The 21,639-nt window shown below is 46.7% G+C and overlaps 1 protein-coding gene across 2 annotated transcripts in view; it reads left to right on the forward strand.

Moving 5' to 3' along the window:
* The first annotated feature begins 5,641 nt into the window (after nucleotides 1-5,641).
* Nucleotides 5,642-21,639, forward strand: part of LOC144611142 (NACHT, LRR and PYD domains-containing protein 3-like) — a 67,280-nt gene continuing 51,282 nt past the window's right edge. For both annotated transcript variants that reach the window (XR_013549489.1, XM_078430206.1), the window contains exons 1-2: nucleotides 5,642-6,104; nucleotides 21,134-21,309. Coding sequence is in view for 1 of the 2 variants with exons in the window: in XM_078430206.1 (XP_078286332.1) it covers nucleotides 21,300-21,309 (10 nt within the window). In the remaining variant the exon portion in view is untranslated. The remainder of the gene's footprint in view (nucleotides 6,105-21,133; nucleotides 21,310-21,639) is intronic.

Consider the following 21,639-nt stretch of genomic DNA (forward strand, 5'->3'; position numbering starts at 1 on the left):
CAAGGCCTGATTAGAAACAGTCAACATGGATTTGTGCCTGGAAGGTCATGTTTGACTAATCTTCTTGAATTTTTTGAAGAGGTTACCAGGGAAATTGATAAGGGCAAGGCTGTGGATGTTGTCTATATGGACTTCAGTAAGGCATTTGACAAGGTTCCACATGGAAGGTTGATTAAGAAGGTTAAATCGTTGGGTATTAATAGTGAGGTTGCAAGATGGATTCAACAATGGCTGAATGGGAGATACCAGAGGGTAACGGTTGACAATTGTATGTCAGGTTGGAGGCCAGTGTCTAGTGGAGTGCCCCAAGGATCTGTGTTGGGTCCACTGTTGTTTGTCATTTACATTAATGATCTGGATGATGGTGTGGCAAATTGGATTAGTAAATATGCAGATGATACTAAGATAGGTGGAGTAGTTGATAGTGAGGTAGATTTTCAAAGTCTACAGAGAGACTTGGGCCTTTTGGAAGGGTGGGCTGAAAGATGGCAGATGGAGTTTAATGCTGATAAGTGTGAGGTGCTGCATTTTGGTAGGACAAATCAAAATAGGACGTACAGGGTAAATGGTAGGGAATTGAGGAATGCAGTGGAACAGAGGGATCTGGGAATAACTGTGCATTGTTCCCTGAAGGTGGAATCTCATGTGGATAGGGTGGTGAAGAAGGCGTTTGGTATGCTTGCCTTTATAAATCAGAGCATCGAGTATAGAAGTTGGGATGTAATGTTGAAATTGTACAGGGCATTGGTGAGGCCGAATCTGGAGTATGGTGTGCAGTTCTGGTCGCCAAATTATAGGAAGGATGTCGACAAAATGGAGAGGGTACAGAGGAGATTTACTAGAATGTTGCCTGGGTTTCAGCACTTAGGCTACAGAGAGAGGTTGAACAGGTTGGGTCTTTATTCTTTGGAGCGTAGAAGGTTGAGGGGGGACTTGATAGAGGTTTTTAAAATTTTGAGAGGGACGGACAGAGTTGACGTGGGTAGGCTTTTCCCTTTGAGAGTGGGGAAGATTCCAACAAGGGGACATAGCTTCAGAATTGAGGGACAAAGGTTTAGGGGTAACATGAGGGGGAACTTCTTTACTCAGAGGGTTGTGGCTGTATGGAATGGGCTTCCGGTGGAAGTGGTGGAGGCTGGCTCGATTTTATTATTTAAGAGTAAATTGGATAGGTATATGGATAGGAGGGGATTGGAGGGTTATGGTCTGAGTGCAGGTAGATGAGACTAGGTCAGGGAGAATGGTCGGCGTGGACTGGTAGGGCCGGACAGGCCTGTTTCCATGCTGTAGTTGTTATATGTTATATGTTAGTGGCTGTAGGATAGTGTTGATGTGCGGGGATCGCTGGGCGGCGTGGACTGGGGCCGAAGGGCCTGTTTCCGCGCTGTATCTCTAAATCAAAATCAAATCCTCTGTCTATATGTATTATATTGTATTGCACTGTCATAGAAACATAGAAAATAGGTGCAGGAGTAGGCCATTCGGCCCTTCGAGCCTGTATGCACCGCCATTCAATATGATCATGGCTGATCATCCAACTCAGTATCCCGTACCTGCCTTCTCTCCATACCCCCTGATCCCTTTAGCCACATCTAACTCCCTCTTAAATATAGCCAATGAACTGGCCTCAACTACCTTCTGTGGCAGAGAATTCCACAGATTCACCACTCTGTGTGAAAAAAAACGTTCTCATCTCGGTCCTAAAAGACATCCCCCTTATCCTTAAACTGTGACCCCTTGTTCTGGACTGCCCCAACATCGGGAACAATCTTCCCACATCCAGCCTGTCCAACCCCTTAAGAATTTTGTAAGTTTCTATAAGATCCCCCCTCAGTCTTCTAAATTCCAGCGAGCACAAGCCGAGTCTATCCAGTCTTTCTTCATATGAAAATCCTGCCATTCCAGGAATCAATCTGGTGAACCTTCTCTGTACTCCCTCTATGGCAAGAATGTCTTTCCTCAGATTAGGAGACCAAAACTGTACGCAATACTCCAGGTGTGGTCTCACCAATGCCCTGTACAACTGCAGTAGAACCTCCCTGCTCCTGTACTCAAATCCCCTCGCTATGAATGCCAACATACCATTGGCTTTCTTCACTGCCTGCTGCCTGTCTAATTGTATTGTACTGTATCATATTGTACTGCACTGTCATCCCCTGTTATATGTTTTGCATTTGTCTTGCACTATGGCCCCCGGGGGCACTCTGTTTCGTCCCATTCGTTGCATGATCTGTAAGGAGTGGAATGACAAATAAACTAAACTAAACTAACTAAACTTATTTCCAAACTCTATCCATTCAGCCGCAGCAGACGAACACTCCAGTATGTCCTCAGTGAGAGCCGCATAGTAACTTAGAAACATAGAAAATAGGTGCAGGAGGAGGCCATTCGGCCCTTCGAACCAGCACCGCCATTTATTTTAATCATGGCTGATCATCCATAATCAGTAACCTGTGCCCAACTTCTCCCCATACCCCTTGATTCCACTTGCCCCCAGAACTCAATCTAACTCTCTCTTAAATTCATCCAGTGACTTGGCCTCCACTGCCCTCTGTGGCAGAGAATTCCACAAATTCACAACTCTCTGGGTGAAAAAGTTCCTTCTCATCTCAGTTTTAAATGGCCTCCCTTTTATTCTAAGACTGTGTCCCCTGGTTCTGGATTCCCCCAACTTTGGGAACATTTTTCCTGCATCTAGCTTGTCCAGTCCCTTTATAATTTGATATGTCTCTATAAGATCCCCCCTCATCCTTCTAAACTCCAGTGAATACAAGCCTAGTCTTTTCAATCTTTCCTCGTATGACAGTCCCACCATCCCAGGGATCAATCTCGTGAACCTACGCTGCACTGCCTCAATTACAAGGATGTCCTTCCTCAAATTAGGAGACCAAAACTGTACACAATACTCCAGATGTGGTCTTACCAGGGCCCTATACAACTGCAGAAGAACCTCTTTACTCCTATACTGAAGGTATCACAAAATGCTGGAGTAACTCAGCAGGTCAGTCAGCATCTAGGAGAGAGGGAATGGGTGACGTTTTGGGTCGAGACCCTTCTTCAGACATACAATACAATACAATATATCTTTATTGTCATTGCACAGGGGTACAACGAGAGTGGGAATGCAACTTCCATTTGATGTAATAAATTAATTAGCTAATCAACAGAAATTTAGACAACCCAGAGAAACAAAATTAGAAACAGTTAAAACAATATAAAGTGCAAATATGTCTGTGCCGGGTCGCATTGCGACGTGACCATCCGAAGGAGACAGTTCATGGGGGGGGGGCACTCAGCAGGACCGGTTCATAGCAGTTATGGCTCTGGGGATGAAGCTGTCCTAAGTCTGGAGGTGCGGGCGTAGAAGGCCTTGGAGTGTCTGCCGGATGGCAGAGGTTCGAACAGACTGTTGCAAGGGTGTGAGAAGTCTTTATGAATGCTGGTGGCTTTCCTGAGGCATCGTGTGTTGTAGATGCCCTCGAAGGCTGGAAGCTTCGTCCCGATAACCTTCTGAGCTTTGTAGAATACCCGCTGAAGAGCTCTCCTCTCCGCCTCTGTGCAGCTGAGATACCACACAGAGATGCCATGCGTTAGGATGCTCTCTGTGGTGCAGCGGTAGAAGGTCGTCAGCAGCTGTCGGGGCAGACCAGTCTTTTTCAGCGTTCTTAGGAAAAACAGTCGTTGCTGTGCCTTCTTGACCAGCGCAGCAGTGTTATTGGACCATGTTAGGTCCTCCGAAATGTGAGTGCCCAGAAACTTGAAGCTGGAAACTCTCTCCACACTGTCCCCGTTGATAAAGATCGGAGTGTATTCCCCGTTATGTGACCTACGGAAGTTGATGATTAGCACCTTGGTCTTGGTGGTATTTAGGGACAGGTTGTTATCAGAGCACCAGTCCGCCAGGTTCTGCAACTCCGCTCTGTAGTTTGTTTCATCACCGTTGGTGATAAGCCCGATCACCGTTGTGTCGTCTGCAAACTTGACAATGGTGTTGGTGTCGAATGCAGGAACACAGTCGTGTGTGAAGAGGGAGTAGAGCATGGGGCTCAGAACACAGCCCTGTAGTGTGCCGGTACTCAGGGTGATAGTGGAGGACAGGTGTGGGCCCATTCTCACTGCCTGCGGTCGCTCCAGCAGGAAGTCCAGGATCCAGTCACATAACAACGAGCTGAGGCCTAGCTGGTGGAGTTTGGTGATGAGCTTGGTGGGGATGACCGTGTTGAAGGCAGAGCTATAGTCAATGAATAGCATCCTCACGTATGTGCCCTGTCTCTCCAGTTGTGTCAGGACAGTGTGAAGAGCCAGAGAGATGGCGTCCTCTGTGGATCTGTTTGCCCTGTATGCAAATTGATGTGGGTCCAGTGAGTCAGGGATGCTGGATTTGATGTGTGAGGGGACCAGCCTTTCAAAGCACTTCATGACTATCGGAGTTAGGGCAACCGGACGGTAGTCGTTCAGGTCGGTGAGCTTTGCTTTTTTCGACACCAGCACCATGGTAGCTGACTTCAGGCACTTGTGGACCATTGCCAGAGATAAAGATATCAGTCTGAAGAAGGGTCTCGACCCGAAACGTCACCCATTCCCTCTCTCCTAGATGCTGCCTGACCTGCTGAATTACTCCAGCATTTTGTGATACCTTCGATTTGTACCAGCACCTGCAGTTATTTTCCTACCCTACCTCTATACTGAAATCCTCTTGTTATGAAGGCTAACATGCCATTAGCTTTCTTCACTGCCTGCTGTACCTCCATGCCAACTTTCAGTGAGTGGTGTACACCCAGGTCTCGCTGCACTTCCCCCTTACCTAACCTGACACCATTGAGATAATAATCTGCCTCCTTTTTGCCGCCAAAGTGGATAACCTCACATTTATCTACATTGTACTGCATCTGCCCACTCACTCAACCTGTCCAGGTCACCCTACAACCTCCTAACATCCTCTTCGCAGTTCACACTGCCACCCAGATTTGTGTCGTCTGCAAACTTGCAAGTGTTACTTCTAATTCCTTCATCCAAACCAGCTGCCAGAGGAGGTAGTTGAGGCTGGGACTATGCCAACATTTAAGAAACAGTTGGACAGGTACATGGATAGGACAGGCTTAGAGGGATGTGGAGCAAATGTTGGCTGGTGTGGGCAAGTTGGGCCGAAGGGCCTGTTTCCACTGTGTATCACTCTGACCCTATGACACGTAGACCAACCTCTGACCCATTCCTTCTCTCCTGAGATGCTGCCTGACCTGCTGAGTTACTCCAGCATTTTGTGAATAAATATCTTCGATGTGTACCAGCATCTGCGGTTATTTTCTTATAATATCTGACCTCCTGCTGTGCATTCCACACGCTGCCTTCTGCAGGTTAAACCCTCACTCTGGGTCACACGAAGAAGAGGCGGTGGGTCCGATACTCTGCTTGGGGGTTGGTGGAACTAAACCCAGGAACTGCCGCCCCTTTAGTTGAGATGGAATAACAAGGGAGGAACTTGTGCCGCCTACCCGGAAATCCGAGCAGAACCTTCATGCGAGCGCCACGTCAGTGTAAGGCAGCCTTTGGTTGTCCTGTCTGTGATTCCTCCGTCTGCCCTACTCTATCTACCTCGTCCCACTGTGTGGCCGGTTCCCGGGTGAGGGTGGGTGGGAACGGGACTAGCTGCAGTCCACTTTTGCACTGACCGACCACTTCAATGCCCAGCCCAGTCCAAGTGTCCCCCCCCCGACCCCGACTCCCAAACGCACACTCTGCTGTTGAGTCAGCGGTCAAACCAAGTCGTGCCCCGCAACTGTCTCGGGCTTTCAACCCATGCGGGTTCACACAGTAACAACGTAACGACCAGATCATGACTGGATCCGACATTTCCGGGAACGCCAGCGGAGTTGGAGACCGACATGTTCAGCTGACTGCAGGTCCAACACGGTCGGATCGTGGTTTGCCACAACACCCACAATGCTGAGTCCTTGGTGACTCAGGACAGAATCGCAGCGAATGCGAGACGAGGGTTCAATCGCGACTGTCGGTCCTGTCTGGAGGGAGTTTGGAACTTCTTCTCGTTACCTGATGGCGTTTCTCTGAGATCTTCGGTTTCCTCCCACCACTCCAAAGACGTACAGGTTTGTGGGCTAATTCACTTGGTAAATGTATAAAATGTCCCTAGTGGGTGTAGGATAATGTTAATATGCGGGGATCGCTGGTCGGTGCGGACTCGGTGGGCCGAATAGACAATCGACAATAGACAATAGGTGCAGGAGTAGGCCATTCAGCCCTTCGAGCCAGCACCGCCATTCAATGCGATCATGGCTGATCACTCTCAATCACCTGCCTTCTCCCCATACCCCATCACTCCGCTATCCTTAAGAGCTCTATCCAGCTCTCTCTTGAAAGCATCCAACGAACTGGCCTCCACTGCCTTCTGAGGCAGAGAATTCCACACCTTCACCACTCTCTGACTGAAAAAGTTCTTCCTCATCTCCGTTCTAAATGGCCTACCCCTTATTCTTAAACTGTGGCCCCTTGTTCTGGACTCCCCCAACATTGGGAACATGTTTCCTGCCTCTAATGTGTCCAATCCCCTAATTATCTTATATGTTTCAATAAGATCCCCCCTCATCCTTCTAAATTCCAGTGTATACAAGCCCAATCGCTCCAGCCTTTCGACATACGACAGTCCCGCCATTCCAGGAATTAACCTAGTGAACCTACGCTGCACGCCCTCCATAGCAAGAATATCCTTCCTCAAATTTGGAGACCAAAACTGCACACAGTACTCCAGGTGCGGTCTCACCAGGGCCCGGTACAACTGTAGAAGGACCTCTTTGCTCCTATACTCAACTCCTCTTGTTACGAAGGCCAACATTCCATTGGCTTTCTTCACTGCCTGCTGTACCTGCATGCTTCCTTTCATTGACTGATGCACTAGGACACCCAGATCTCTTTGAACTCCCCCTCCTCCTAACTTGACACCATTCAGATAATAATCTGCCTTTCTATTCTTACTTCCAAAGTGAATAACCTCACACTTATCTACATTAAACTGCATCTGCCATGTATCCGCCCACTCACACAACCCGTCCAATTCACCCTGGAGCCTTATTGCATCTTCCTCACAATTCACACTACCCCCCAGCTTAGTATCATCTGCAAATTTGCTAATGGTACTTTTAATCCCTTCGTCTAAGTCATTAATGTATATCGTAAATAGCTGGGGTCCCAGCACCAAACCTTGCGGTACCCCACTGGTCACTGCCTGCCATTCCGAAAGGGACCCATTTATGCCCACTCTTTGCTTTCTGTCTGCCAACCAACTTTCTATCCATGTCAGTACCCTACCCCCAATACCATGTGCTCCAATTTTGCCCACTAATCTCCTATGTGGGACCTTGTCGAAGGCTTTCTGAAAGTCGAGGTACACCACATCCACTGACTCTCCCCTGTCAATTTTCCTAGTTACATCCTCAAAAAATTCCAGTAGATTTGTCAAGCATGATTTCCCCTTCGTAAATCCATGCTGACTCGGAATGATCCCGTTACTGCTATCCAAATGCTCAGCAATTTCGTCTTTTATAATTTACTCCAGCATCTTCCCCACCACTGATGTCAGACTAACTGGTCTATAATTACCCGTTTTCTCTCTCCCTCCTTTCTTAAAAAGTGGGATAACTTTTGCTATCCTCCAATCCACAGGAACTGATCCTGAATCTATAGAACATTGCAAAATGATCTCCAATGCTTCCACTATTTCTAGAGCCACCTCCTTAGGGCCTACTTCTGCGCTGTATCTCTGAACTAAAGGGAAAAAAGTGAAATCAAGCGATTCGTATAGGGAAAGGTGGTCCCCGATTAACTACAACTACAATGTTCACAAGTTCGAGGAGAAGAATTGGGGCATTCGGCCCATCACGTCTACTCCTCCATTCAATCGTGGCTCACCAATCTTTCCCTCGCAACCCCATTTTCCTGCCTACTTTACAAGTAGCCCCCGACATCCGTAGTAATCCAATTTCTGTCAATCACCGACTTACAAATATCCTTTTGCCTGGCCTCCACAACCATCTGTGGCAATGAATTTCACAGAATCGCCAACCTTGAGGTAGGACAATCGCTAAAGAAATTCCTCCTTGTCTCCTTTCTAAAGGTATGTACTTTTATTGCAGCTGTGGCCTCTGGTCCTGGACTCTCCCACTGGTGGAAACATCCTCTCCACACTCGCTCCATCCAGGCCTTTCATTATATAAAATAGGTGCAGGAGGAGGCCATTCTGCCCTTCAAGCCAGCACCACCATTCAATGTGATCCTGGTTGATCATTCTCAATCAGTACCCCATTCCTGCCTTCTCTCCATACCCCCTGAGTCCGCTATCCTTAAGAGCTCTATCTAGCTCTCTCTTGAATGCATTCAGAGAATTGGCCTCCACTGCCTTCTGAGGCAGAGAATTCCACTGATTCACAACTCTCCGACTGAAAACGTTTTTCCTCATCCCCGTTCTAAATGGCCTACCCCTTATTCTTAAACTGTGGACCCTGGTTCTGGACTCCCCCAACATTGGGAACATGTTTCCTGCCTCTAACGTGTCCAACCCCTTAATAATCTTACATGTTTCGATAAGATCCCCTCTCATCCTTCTATAAAAGCCTAGTCGCTCCAGTTTTTCAACATATGACAGTCCCGCCATTCTGGGAATTAACCTAGTAAACCTACGCTGCATGCCCTGAATAGCAAGGATATCCTTCCTCAAATTTGGAGACCAAAACTGCACACAGTACTCCAGGTTCGGCCTCACTATGGCCCTGTACAACTGCAGAAGGACATTTTTGCTCCGATACTCAACTCCTCTTGTTATGAAGGCCAACATTCCATTGGCTTTCTTCACTGCCTGCTGTACCTGCATGCTTTCTTTCAGTGACTGGTGCACTAGGACACCCAGATCTTGTTGTATGTCCCCTTTTCCTAACTTGGCATCATTCAGATAATAATTTGCCTTCCTATTCTTACCACCAAAGTGGATAACCTCACACTTATCCACATTAAACTGCATCTGCCATGCATCCGCCCACTCATACAACCTGTCCAACTCATTATAATGTTTGCAGCTTTGGCTTGTATCAGAAGTGGTTTCAGTGCATGATCGAAACGGTGATCGTTTCACGGGAGGGAGGCCATAATAAAAATACATCAGAAAGAGGATCCCAAATCACTTGAACTTGGGGGTGCCAACTATCTCACTCCCAAATAAGGGACCAGGTGACGTCATCACGTGACCTCACCCAGTCAGCAGCCACGTGCTCCCGCACTACCAATGGCGGCCGCCCAGGCCGGGGGGGGGGGGGGGGGGGGAGGCGGGTTGATACACAAGCTCCGTTTACCGGCATCTGGGCCTAGGCTGTCCGGGTCGACAGCACCGCCCGGTCCTAATATGGGCAAGGGTGGTCCTGTACTGGACAAACCAATTTAGCTTAAAATACGGGATGTCCCAGCTAATACGGGACAGTTGGCAACCTCACTTGAACTATATCCACGCTGATATAGTCTCTCTCTGTGGGGGAGGCATCTGAACTGACCCAGGGTAAGGATTGTCCCATTCAGCCATGATCGCATTGAATGGCGGTGCTGGCTCGAAGGGCTGAATGGCCTACTCCTGCACCTATTGTCTATAATGTTGGGGGAGTCCAGAACAAGGGGCCACAGTTTAAGAATAAGGGGTAGGCCATTTAGAACGGAGATGAGGAAGAACTTTTTCAGTCAGAGTGTGGTGAAGGTGTGGAATTCTCTGCCTCAGAAGGCAGTGGAGGCCAGTTCGTTGGATGCTTTCAAGAGAGAGCTGGATAGAGCTCTTAAGGATAGCGGAGTGAGGGGGTATGGGGAGAAGGCAGGAACGGGGTACTGATTGAGAGTGATCAGCCATGATCGCATTGAATGGCGGTGCTGGCTCAAAGGGCTGAATGGCCTACTCCTGCACCTATTGTCTATTGTCTTATCTCCAGTCTTTATGTGATAATTTCTGCATTAAGATGGAAAGTGACCTGGTTAATTCAGAGACAAGTAGTGAATGGAGACTTTGACGAGATGAGACGCGAATTGACTCTGATAGCAAAGAAGAGTGGGAAGGTAGAGGATTGGGACTCCTTTAAAGAGTAACAGAAGATAACTACAAAGGCAATACGGGGAGAAAAGATGAGGTACGAGGGTAAGCTAGCCAATTAAATATAGGAGGATTTTTAGGTATGTGAAGAGGAAAAAATTAGTCAAAGCAAATGTGAGTCCCCTGAAGACAGAAGCAGGGGGATTTATTATGGGGAACAAGGAAACGGCAGACGAGTTGAACCGGTACTTTGGAAGATACAAACAATCTCCCAGATGTTCTAGTGGCCAGAGATCCTAGGGTGACGGAGGAACTGAAGGAAATTCACATTAGGCAGGAAATGGTATTGGGTAGACTGATGGGACTGACGGCTGATAAATCCCCAGGGCCTGATGGTCTGCATCCCAGAGTACTTAAGGAGGTGGCTCTAGAAATTGTGAACACATTGGTAATCATTTTCCAATGTTTTATCGATTCAGGATCAGTTCCTGTGGATTGGAGGGTAGCTAATGTTATACCACTTTTTAAGAAAGGAGGGAGAGAGAATACGGGAAATTATAGACCAGTTAGTCTGACATCAGTGGTGGGGAAGATGCTGGAGTCAATTATAAAAGACAAAATTGCGGAGCATTTGGATAGCAGTGACAGGATTGTTCCGAGTCAGCATGGATTTACGAAGGGGAAATCATGCTTGACTAATCTTCTGGAATTTTTTGAGGATGTAACTAGGAAAATTGACAGGGGAGAGCCGGTGGATGTGGTGTACCTCGACTTTCAGAAAGCCTTCAACAAGGTCCCACATAGGAGATTAGTGGACAGAATTGGAGCACATGGTATTGGGGGTAGGGTACTGACATGGATAGAAAGTTGGTTGGCAGACAGAAAGCAAAGAGTGGGCATAAATGGGTCCCTTTCAGAATGGCAGGCAGTAACTAGTGGGGTACCGCAAGGCTCGGTTTTGGGGCCGCAGCTATTTACAATATACATTAATGACTTGGATGAAGGGATTAAAAGTACCATTAGCAAATTTGCAGATGATACAAAGCTGGGTGGCAGTGTGAACTGTGAGGAAGATGCTATGAGGTTGCAGGGTGACTTGGACAGGTTGTGTGAGTGGGCGGATGCATGGCAGATGCAGTTTAATGTGGATAAGTGTGAGGTTATCCGCTTTGGTGGTAAGAATAGGAAGGCAGATTATTATCTGAATGGTGTCAAGTTAGGAAAAGGGGACGTACAACGAGATCTGGGTGTCCTAGTGCATCAATCACTGAAAGGAAGCATGCAGGTACAGCAGGCAGTGAAGAAAGCCAATGGAATGTTGGCCTTCATAACAAGAGGAGTTGAGTATAGGAGCAAAGAGGTCCTTCTGCAGTTGTACAGGGCCCTAGTGAGACCGCACCTGGAGTACTGTGTGCAATTTTGGTTTCCAAATTTGCGGAAGGATATTCTTGCTATTTGAGGGCGTGCAGCATAGGTTTATTAAGTTAATTCCCGGAATGGCGGGACTGTCGTATGTTGAAAGACTGGAGCGACTAGGCTTGTATACACTGGAATTTAGTAGGATGAGAGGGCACCTTATCAAAACATATAAGATTATTAAAGGGTTGGACACGTTAGAGGCAGGAAACATGTTCCCAATGTTGGGGGAGTCCAGAACCAGGGGCCACAGTTTAAGAATAAGGGGTAGGCCATTTAGAACTGAGATGAGGAAAAACCTTTTCAGTCAGAGAGTTGTGAATCTGTGGAATTCTCTGCCTCAGAAGGCAGTGGAGGCCAATTCTCTGAATACATTCAAGAGAGAGCTAGATAGAGCTCTTGAGGATAGCGGGGTCAGGGGGTATGGGGAGAAGGCAGGAACGGGGTACTGATTGAGAATGATCAGCCATGATGACATTGAATGGTGGTGCTGGCTCGAAGGGCCGAATGGCCTACTCCTGCACCTTTTGTCTATTGATAGACTGGCAATGTATGGTATTGGTGGTAGGGTATTGATACGAATAGAGAATTGGTTGGCAGACAGGAAGCATAGAGTAGGAATAAACGGGTCCTTTTCAGAATGGCAGGCAGTGGAGAGTGGAGTGCCACAGGGCGCAGTGCTGGCTTTAAGGGTCGAATGGCCTACTTCTGCACCTATATTCTATGTTTCTACTTGAGGTAACAGCGAGCAGGAAACCAGCCGAGACCTTGCCAGGATTGCAGCAGGGAAAATTTACACAGTGGATGTTTAAATCCGGATTGCACATTCCCTACAGCAGAAAGGGTTAAACAGAATTTTAAACTAATTTTGTTCATACTTGTGTGACAGTGGGTTGCAGAACCGGTTTGAATTGATTTCCAGAGCGAGACCAACCACTTGTTCTTGGGTATGTGTGGTCGGCACAAAATGCTGGAGTAACTCAGCGGGACAGGCAGCATCTCTGGAGTAAAGGAATGGGTGAAGTTTTGCGTCAAGTCTGAAGGGTCTCGACTCAAAGTCACCCATTCCTTCTCTCCAGAGATGCTGCCTGTCCCGCCCGCTGAGTTACTCCAGCTTTCTGTGTCTATCTTCAATCCTCTACTTGATCGGCCGGATTGAGGCAAGAATAATTTCCACACAGACGCAGCAGATCCTTTTGGTTTTCAAAGGAGTCTATCACAGCTGATCTTTATTTCGGTCTTTGTTTACAATCGCCTTTAAATGGTGGAAGGACATTTAGATCAGAGCCCTGGGAAGCCTTGACTTCGGTTTGATCCTGTGCTTGCAGTAGTCATATCTGCGTTTCTGTTGCCTGTTGCAGAGGTCACATTTTCCACACCTTGTGATAGAATTCAAGGCAGTCCCAGTGTCAAGAGTCAAGAGTGTTTTATTGTTATATACCCCAGATACAACCATGAAATTCTTGAAACAGAGTAAGTAAACATAGAGCATTGTAAACAATATAATAAACGAGTATAAAAATTCAGTGTGTGTGTATTTACACGCACACGCACCCACACACACACAAATCAATAATGGTGCAAAAAGACAAAACCAATGGCCCCAAGTCTATTAGTTCAGAATTTATTTGGAGGTAGCAGTGTTTAACTGCCTGATGGCTGTAGGGAAGAAGCTGTTATTGAACCTGGACATTTTCAGGCTCCTGTACCTTCAGGGGTACAGGGGTAAAATGAGTTTGTGGCCAGGATGGTCTGAGGAATATTAGAGAGGCATCAACAGGGCAGTAGGAGTGTGGATTCTGGACTTTGCAGGAAGTGGGAACACTGTAAAATGTTTGGGGAATCAAGATCAAATTGTAATGATATGCCCCATCAGTTAGTAATGTTCTGTCAAAGTGGATGTAAATATCATCTCATTGTTGCGCGACGGACCGCATCGGTCAATGCAGTTATTCTGTCTCTTCACTGTAGCTTCATTCTTCAGCCCAACAGCCGAATCCCTCTAACATTATGAAAAGCAGAGAGATAATGCAGTGTTCAGCTTAGTTTAGTTGTATTTTTTGTTGCGTGCTCTCCTGTCAGCGAAAAGACTCTACATGATTACTATCAATCCATCCACACTGCACCAATGCAGGATACAGTGTCTCGGGATAAGAGGAGTTGAGTATAGGAGCAAAGAGGTCCTTCTGCAGTTGTACAGGGCCCTAGTGAGACCGCACCTGGAGTACTGTGTGCAGTTTTGGTCTCCAAATTTGAGGAAGGATATTCTTGCTATTGAGGGCTTGCAGGTTAATTCCCGGAATGGCGGGACGATCATATGTTGAAAGACTGGAGCGACTAGGCTTGTATACACTGGAATTTAGAAGGATGAGAGGAGATCTTATCGAAACGTATCAGATTATTAAAGGGTTGGACATGTTGGATGCAGGACCCATGTTCCCAATGTTGGGGGAGTCCAGAACAAGGAGCAACAGTTTATGAATAAGGGGTAGGCCATTTAGAACTGAGATGAGAAAAAAAAAATTCAGTCAGAGAGTTGTGAATCTGTGGAATTCTCTGTCTCAGAAGGCAGTGGAGGCCAATTCTCTGAATGCAATCAAGAGAGAGCTGGATAGAGCTCTTAAGGATAGCAGAGTCAGGGGGTATGGGGAGAAAGCAGGAACGGGGTACTGGTTGAGAATGATCAGCCATGATCACATTGAATGGCGGTGCTGGCTCAAGGGCCGAATGGCCTCCTCCTGCACCTATTGTCTGTTGTCTATTGTCTCGTGTTTAGTGCATGATAAAGTCCACTAAAGTATGATTAAATATAGTTTGAAGGTCTTCAATGAGGCAGATGGAAGGCCAGTACCACTCTTTGGTTGGTGGGAAGGTGGCTCAGTTGCCTGATAGCAGCTGGGAAGAGACTGTCCCCGAGTCTGGAAGTGTGCGTTTTCAATCTTCTGTACCCCTTTCCAGATGGGCGAGGGGAGAAGAGGGAGTGGCCGGGGTGAGACTGGACCTTGATTATGCTGATGGCCTTGCCGAGGCAGTGTGAAGTGTAGATGGAGTCAATAGAAGGGAGGTTGGTCTGTGTGATGGTCTGGGCTACATCCACACCTCTGAAATGTCTTTGATGGAGCTGTTCCCAAACCATGCTGTGATGTTTCCCGATAAAATGCTTTCTACGGCGGATCTGTAGATGTTAGTGAGGTTTGTTCGGGACATGTCAAACCCCCTAAGACGTCTAAGGATCTAGAGACCTTTCTTTACCATTGCATGGACCGCGGGGGATGGGACAGTGTTATGATCCGAGAAAACGGGAAATTATAGACCAGCTAGTCTGACATCAGAGGTGGGGAAGATGCTGGAGTCAATTATAAAAGACAAAATTGCGGAGCATTTGGATAGCAGTAACAGGATGGTTCCGAGTCAGCATGGATTTACGAAGGGGAAATCATGCTTGACTAATCTTCTGGAATATTTTGAGGATGTAACTAGGAAAATTGACAGGGGAGAGCCGGTGGATGTGGTATACCTTCACTTTCAGAAAGCCTTTGACAAGGTCCCACATAGGAGATTAGTGGACAAAATTAGTGCACATGGTATTGGGGGTAGGGTACTGACATGGATAGAAAATTGGTTGGCAGACAGAAAGCAAAGAGTGAGGACAAATGGGTCCCTTTCAGAATGGCAAGGCTCGGTGCTGGGACCGCAGCTATTTACAATATACATTAATGACTTGGATGAAGGGATTAAAAGTACCATTAGCAAATTTGCAGATGATACAAAGCTGGGTGGCAGTGTGAACTGTGAGGAAGATGCAGGGTGATTTGGACAGGTTGTGTGAGCGGGCGGATGCATGGCAGATGCAGTTTAATGTGGATAAGTGTGAGGTTATCCACTTTGGTAGTAAGAATAGGAAGGCAGATTATTATCTGAATGGTGTCAAGTTAGGAAAAGGGAATGGGCAACGAGATCTGGGTGTCCTAGTGCATCAATCACTGAAAGGAAGCATGTTGGTACAGCAGGCAGTGAAGAAAGCCAATGGAATGTTGGCCTTCATAACGAGAAGAGTTGAGTATAGGAGCAAAGAGGTCCTTCTGCAGTTGTACAGTGCCCTAATGAGACCGCACCTGGAGTACTGTGTGCAATTCTGGTCTCCAAATTTGAGGAAGGATATTCTTGCTATTGAGGGCGTGCAGCATAGGTTTACAAGGTTAATTCCCGGAATGGCGGGACTGTCATATGTTGAAAGACTGGAGCGACTAGGCTTGTATACACTGGAATTTAGGATGAGAGGGCATCTTATCAAAACATATAAGATTATTAAAGGGTTGGACATGTTAGAGGCAGGAAACATGTTCCCAATGTTGGGGGGTCCAGAACCAGGGGCCACAGTTTAAGAATAAGGGGTAGGCCATTTAGAACGAAGATGAGTAAAAACCTTTTCAGTCAGAGAGTTGTAAATCTGTGGAATTCTCTGCCTCAGAAGGCAGTGGAGGCCAGTTCTCTGAATGCTTTCAAGAGTGAGCTAGATAGAGTTCTTGAGGACAGCGGAGTCAGGGGTATGGGGAGAAGGCAGGAACGGGGTACTGATTGAGAATGATCAGCCATGATCACATTGAATGGTGGTGCTGGCTCGAAGGGCCGAATGGCCTACTCCTGCACCTTTTGTCTATTGATAGACTGGCAATGTATGGTATTGGTGGTAGGATATTGACATGAATAGAGAATTGATTGGCAGACAGGAAGCATAGAGTAGGAATAAACGGGTCCTTTTCAGAATGGCAGGCAGTGGAGAGTGGAGTGCCACAGGGCTCGGTGCTGGGGCCACAACTATTTAGAATATGTATTAATGATTTATATGATGGAAATAGAAGTAACGGTAGCAAGTTTGCAGATGACACGATGCTGGGTGGATGTTAGGAGGTTGCAGGGTGACTTGGACAGGTTGAGTAAGTGGGCAGATGCATGGCCAATGTGGATAAATGTGAGGTTATCCATTTGGGGGCAAAAATAAGGAGGCCGATTATTATCTCGACGGTGTCAGAATAGGTAAAGGGGATGTGCAATGAGACCTTGGTGTCCTTGTGCACCAGTCACTGAAAGGAAGTGTGCAGGTACAGCAGTGAAGAAAGCTAATGGCATGTTGCCCCTCATAACGAGAGGATTTGAGTACAGGAGCAAAGAAATCTCTCTGCAGTTGTGGTCTCCCTGGTGAGACCACATCTGGAGTATTAAGTGCAGTTTTGGTCTCCTAAGTTGAGGATGGACATCCTTGCTATTTAGGCAGTGCAGCGTAGGTTCACGAGGTTAATCCCTCGGATGGAGGAACTGTCATATGAGGAAAGATTGGAAAGACTAGGCTTGTATGCACTGGAGTTTAGAAGGATGAGAGGGGATCTTACAGAGACGTATAAAATCATAAAAGGACTAGGCAAGATGCAGGAAAAATACAGGAAAAACGTTCCCAATGTTGAGGGAGTCCAGAACCAGGGGACGCAGTCTAAGAATAAAGGGGAGTCCATTTAAAATTGAGGAGAGAAGAAACCCTTTTCACCCGGAGAGTTGTGAATTTGTGGAATTCTCTGCCACAGAAGGCAGTGGAGGAAAATTCACTGGATGGATTTAAGAGAGAGTTAGATAGAGCTCTCGGGGCTGGTGGAATCAAGGGATATGGGGAGAAGGCAGGCACAGGTTATGGCTGGTAGATGATCAGCTATGATCACCAGAGTGAGTTAGATTTAGCTCGGGCCGAATGGAATCAGGGAATATGGGGGAAAAAGCAGGAAAGCGGTACTGATTTTGGATGATCTGCCACGATCATATTGAACGGCAGTGCTGGCTTTAAGGGTCGAATGACCTACTCCAGCACCTATATTCTATGTTTCTACTTGCGGTAACAGCGAGCAGGAAACCAGCCGAGACCTTGCCAGGATTGCAGCAGGGAAAATTTACACAGTGGATGTTTAATTCCGGATTGTACATTCCCTACAGCAGAAAGGGTTAAACAGAATTTTAAACTAATTTTGTTCATACTTGTGTGACAGTGGGTTGCAGAACCGGTTTGAATTGATTTCCAGACCGAGACCAACCACTTCTTGTTCTTGGGTATGTGTGGTCGGCACAAAATGCTGGAGTAACTCAGCGGGACAGGCAGCATCTCTGGAGTGAAGGAATGGGTGACGTTTCGGGTCGAGACCCTTCTTCAGACTGCGTGTGTGTGTTTTGAAATCCATTTTGTGGACCGGCTACTGCGTGTACGCAGAGTTCTGAATCTCAAACTACAGCAAATTGCACCTCCCATATCAATCCTATACTTGTGTGGAAGGACATTTAGATCAGAGCCCTGGGAAGCCTTGACTTCGGTTTGATCCTGTGCTTGCAGTAGTCATATCTGCGTTCCTGTTGCCTGTTGCAGAGGTCACATTTTCCACACCTTGTCATAGAATTCAAGCTGTTCCAGTGTCAAGAGTCAAGAGTGTTTTATTGTTATATACCCCAGATACAAACATGACATTCATACTTGCAACATCGCAACAGGGTATGTAAAGATAGAGCATTGTAAACAATATAATAAACGAGTATAAAAATTCAGTGTGTGTGTATTTACACGCACACGCACCCACACACACACAAATCAATAATGGTGCAAAAAGACAAAACCAATGGCCCCAAGTCTATTAGTTCAGAATTTATTTGGAGGTCGCAGTGTTTAACTGCCTGATGGCTGTAGGGAAGAAGCTGTTATTGAACCTGGACATTTTCAGGCTCCTGTACCTTCAGGGGTACAGGGGTAAAATGAGTTTGTGGCCAGGATGGTCTGAGGAATATTAGAGAGGCGCGTCAACAGGGCAGTAGGAGTGTGGATTCTGGACTTTGCAGGAAGTGGGAACACTGTAAAATGTTTGGGGAATCAAGATCAAATTGTAATGATATGCCCCATCAGTTAGTAATGTTCTGTCAAAGTGGATGTAAATATCATCTCATTGTTGCGCGACGGACCGCATCGGTCAATGCAGTTATTCTGTCTCTTCACTGTAGCTTCATTCTACAGCCCAACAGCCGAATCCCTCTAACATTATGAAAAGCAGAGAGATAATGCAGTGTTCAGCTTAGTTTAGTTGTATTTTTTGTTGCGTGCTCTCCAGTCAGCGAAAAGACTCTACATGATTACTATCAATCCATCCACACTGCACCAATGCAGGATACAGTGTCTCGGGATAAGAGGAGTTGAGTATAGGAGCAAAGAGGTCCTTCTGCAGTTGTACAGGGCCCTAGTGAGACCGCACCTGGAGTACTGTGTGCAGTTTTGGTCTCCAAATTTGAGGAAGGATATTCTTGCTATTGAGGGCTTGCAGGTTAATTCCCGGAATGGCGGGACGATCATATGTTGAAAGACTGGAGCGACTAGGCTTGTAGACACTGGAATTTGGAAGGATGAGAGGAGATCTTATCGAAACGTATAAGATTATTAAGGGGTTGGACATGTTAGAGGCAGAAAACATGTTCCCAATGTTGGGGGAGTCCAGAACCAGGGGCAACAGTTTAAGAATAAGGGGTCGGCCATTTAGAACTGAGATGAGGAAAAACTTTTTCAGTCAGAGAGTTGTGAATCTGTGGAATTCTCTGTCTCAGAAGGCAGTGGAGGCCAATTCTCTGAATGCAATCAAGAGAGAGCTGGATAGAGCTCTTAAGGACAGCGGAGTCAGGGGGTATGGGGAGAAAGCAGGAACGGGGTACTGATTGAGAATGATCAGCCATGATCACATTGAATGGCGGTGCTGGCTCAAGGGCCAAATGGCCTCCTCCTGCACCTATTGTCTGTTGTCTATTGTCTCGTGTTTAGTGCAAGATAAAGTCCACTAAAGTATGATTAAATATAGTTTGAAGGTCTTCAATGAGGCAGATGGAAGGCCAGTACCACTCTTTTGTTGGTGGGAAGGTGGCTCAGTTGCCTGATAGTAGCTGGGAAGAGACTGTCCCCGAGTCTGGAAGTGTGCGTTTTCAATCTTCTGTACCCCTTTCCAGATGGGCGAGGGGAGAAGAGGGAGTGGCCGGGGTGAGACTGGACCTTGATTATGCTGATGGCCTTGCCGAGGCAGTGTGAAGTGTAGATGGAGTCAATAGAAGGGAGGTTGGTCTGTGTGATGGTCTGGGCTACATCCACACCTCTGAAATGTCTTTGATGGAGCTGTTCCCAAACCATGCTGTGATGTTTCCCGATAAAATGCTTTCTACGGCGGATCTGTAGATGTTAGTGAGGTTTGTTCGGGACATGTCAAACCCCCTAAGACGTCTAAGGATCTAGAGACCTTTCTTTACCATTGCATGGACCGCGGGGGATGGGACAGTGTTATGATCCGAGAGGTGGGCCAAGGTCAGATAGGAAAGTGTGATCTGGAGAAAATGGCCCTGGAGAAGGGGAAATTGTGTGATCGGGAAAGATAGATGAGTGGAACAGTGTGTGACTTAGGTGAAGATCGGCTCCAGGGATCGGACAGTGTGTGACCCTGGAAACATGGATTGTGGGTGATAGGACCATGTTTGACCTAAAATGGCCCCAAGGGTCAGGAGTACGTGTGAACCGGGGAGGGTGAAACTTGAATTGAAGAAGTTAATGTTAACGATGCTGAGTTTGGCATTTACGTTTTACATTTAGGTGTGGCATTGCTCTAACTGTTGTAGTCGGTGTGTTTGTTACAGATTTGCCTTCACATTCACTTGGACCTTCTTTGGCACCTCCTGAGGAGATAGTCTAATGAAAACAGCAATTCTCATAGCGACCAAATCAGCGACTCCCCCACGTCTTGTGGCTTCATTGATGGTAAATGACTGTGCCCGTGGATAGGGCCTCACCTGAGATGGAGCGAACTGTCAAGGGGGATGAAAGATGGTCCAAGTGAAGCTGAGGGACAATCGACACAACTGCTCCCAATTTCACCCCCACTGACAGCGTGCAGCCACACAAACAGGAAAACTAGCACCTCGTTTCTGCTGGGGTAGCTTACACCCTATTGCAGATACTGCAAAGATTAATGTTCCATTAATATGAAACTCACTGTGAATGTATGGAATGCACTGAGTGGTCTGATGGGGGAACGTTGGAGTTTAGAAACATAGAAAACAGGTGCAGTATGCACCGCCATTCAATATGATCATGGCTGATCATCCAGTTCAGTAACCTGTACCTGCCTTCTCTCCATACCCCCTGATCCCTTTAGCCACAAGGGCCCCATCTAACTCCCTCTTAAATATAGCCAATGAACTGGCCTCAACTACCTTCTGTGGCAGAGAATTCCACAGACTCACCACTCTGTGTGAAGAAATGTTTTCTCATCTCGGTCCTAAAAGACTTCCCCCTTATCCTTAAGCTGTGACCCCTGGTTCTGGACTTCCCCAACATCGGGAACAATCTTCCCGCATCTAGCCTCTCCAACCCCTTAAGAATTTTATATGTTTCAATAAGATCCCCCCTCAGTCTTCTAAATTCCAGCGAGTACAAGCCGAGTCTATCCAGTCTCTCTTCATATGAAAGTTCTGCTAACCCCAGGGATCAATCTGGAGTTTGTCTGAAACATTCAACAATGTCTGAAAATTCAGTGTACATCTTTGGCTTAATGATACTCAGAGCTTGGTGGTTGAGTTTGTTATTTCTTTTTTCAGTTATTTTTGGTGGCCATTTCCTCCGCTATCAGAGTAACAGCTAACTTGGGCTGCAAGGAATGTTTCAAGCTTTTATCGCTATCTAGTCACTGGTCCTCAGCGGACAGTGATTGACCACAGGAGCACGACCAAAGGTGCAAACAACTACAAGTCTGAAGGAATCAGAATGGACAAAGGTAAGCCAAAAACGATCTTTAAAGTTACTGGTCTGTCCACTTGTCCTGACGGATCAAATCTCGCCAAACGACAACAGTTCGGAGGACAGAGCAGATACTCACTTGCACATTGGACGTAGAAAGATGTCATCTAACTGGGACGGTGAAGAGGCCCTGAGTGCTGGAAGTGTCCAACAGTTGTAGTGTCGGGTTCTGACACCAGGATCTGCATGTGAGGGAATGACTCAGCCAAGGGTTCTTCTGAGAATCAGGAGCAGAGACTGCATGGACAGTCAATAGTCAATTTTATTTGTCACATACACATAAATGCGCAGTGAAATGAAAGATTAC

Source organism: Rhinoraja longicauda, chromosome 39 (genome assembly GCF_053455715.1).
Source record: "Rhinoraja longicauda isolate Sanriku21f chromosome 39, sRhiLon1.1, whole genome shotgun sequence".
Lineage (NCBI taxonomy): Eukaryota > Metazoa > Chordata > Chondrichthyes > Rajiformes > Arhynchobatidae > Rhinoraja > Rhinoraja longicauda.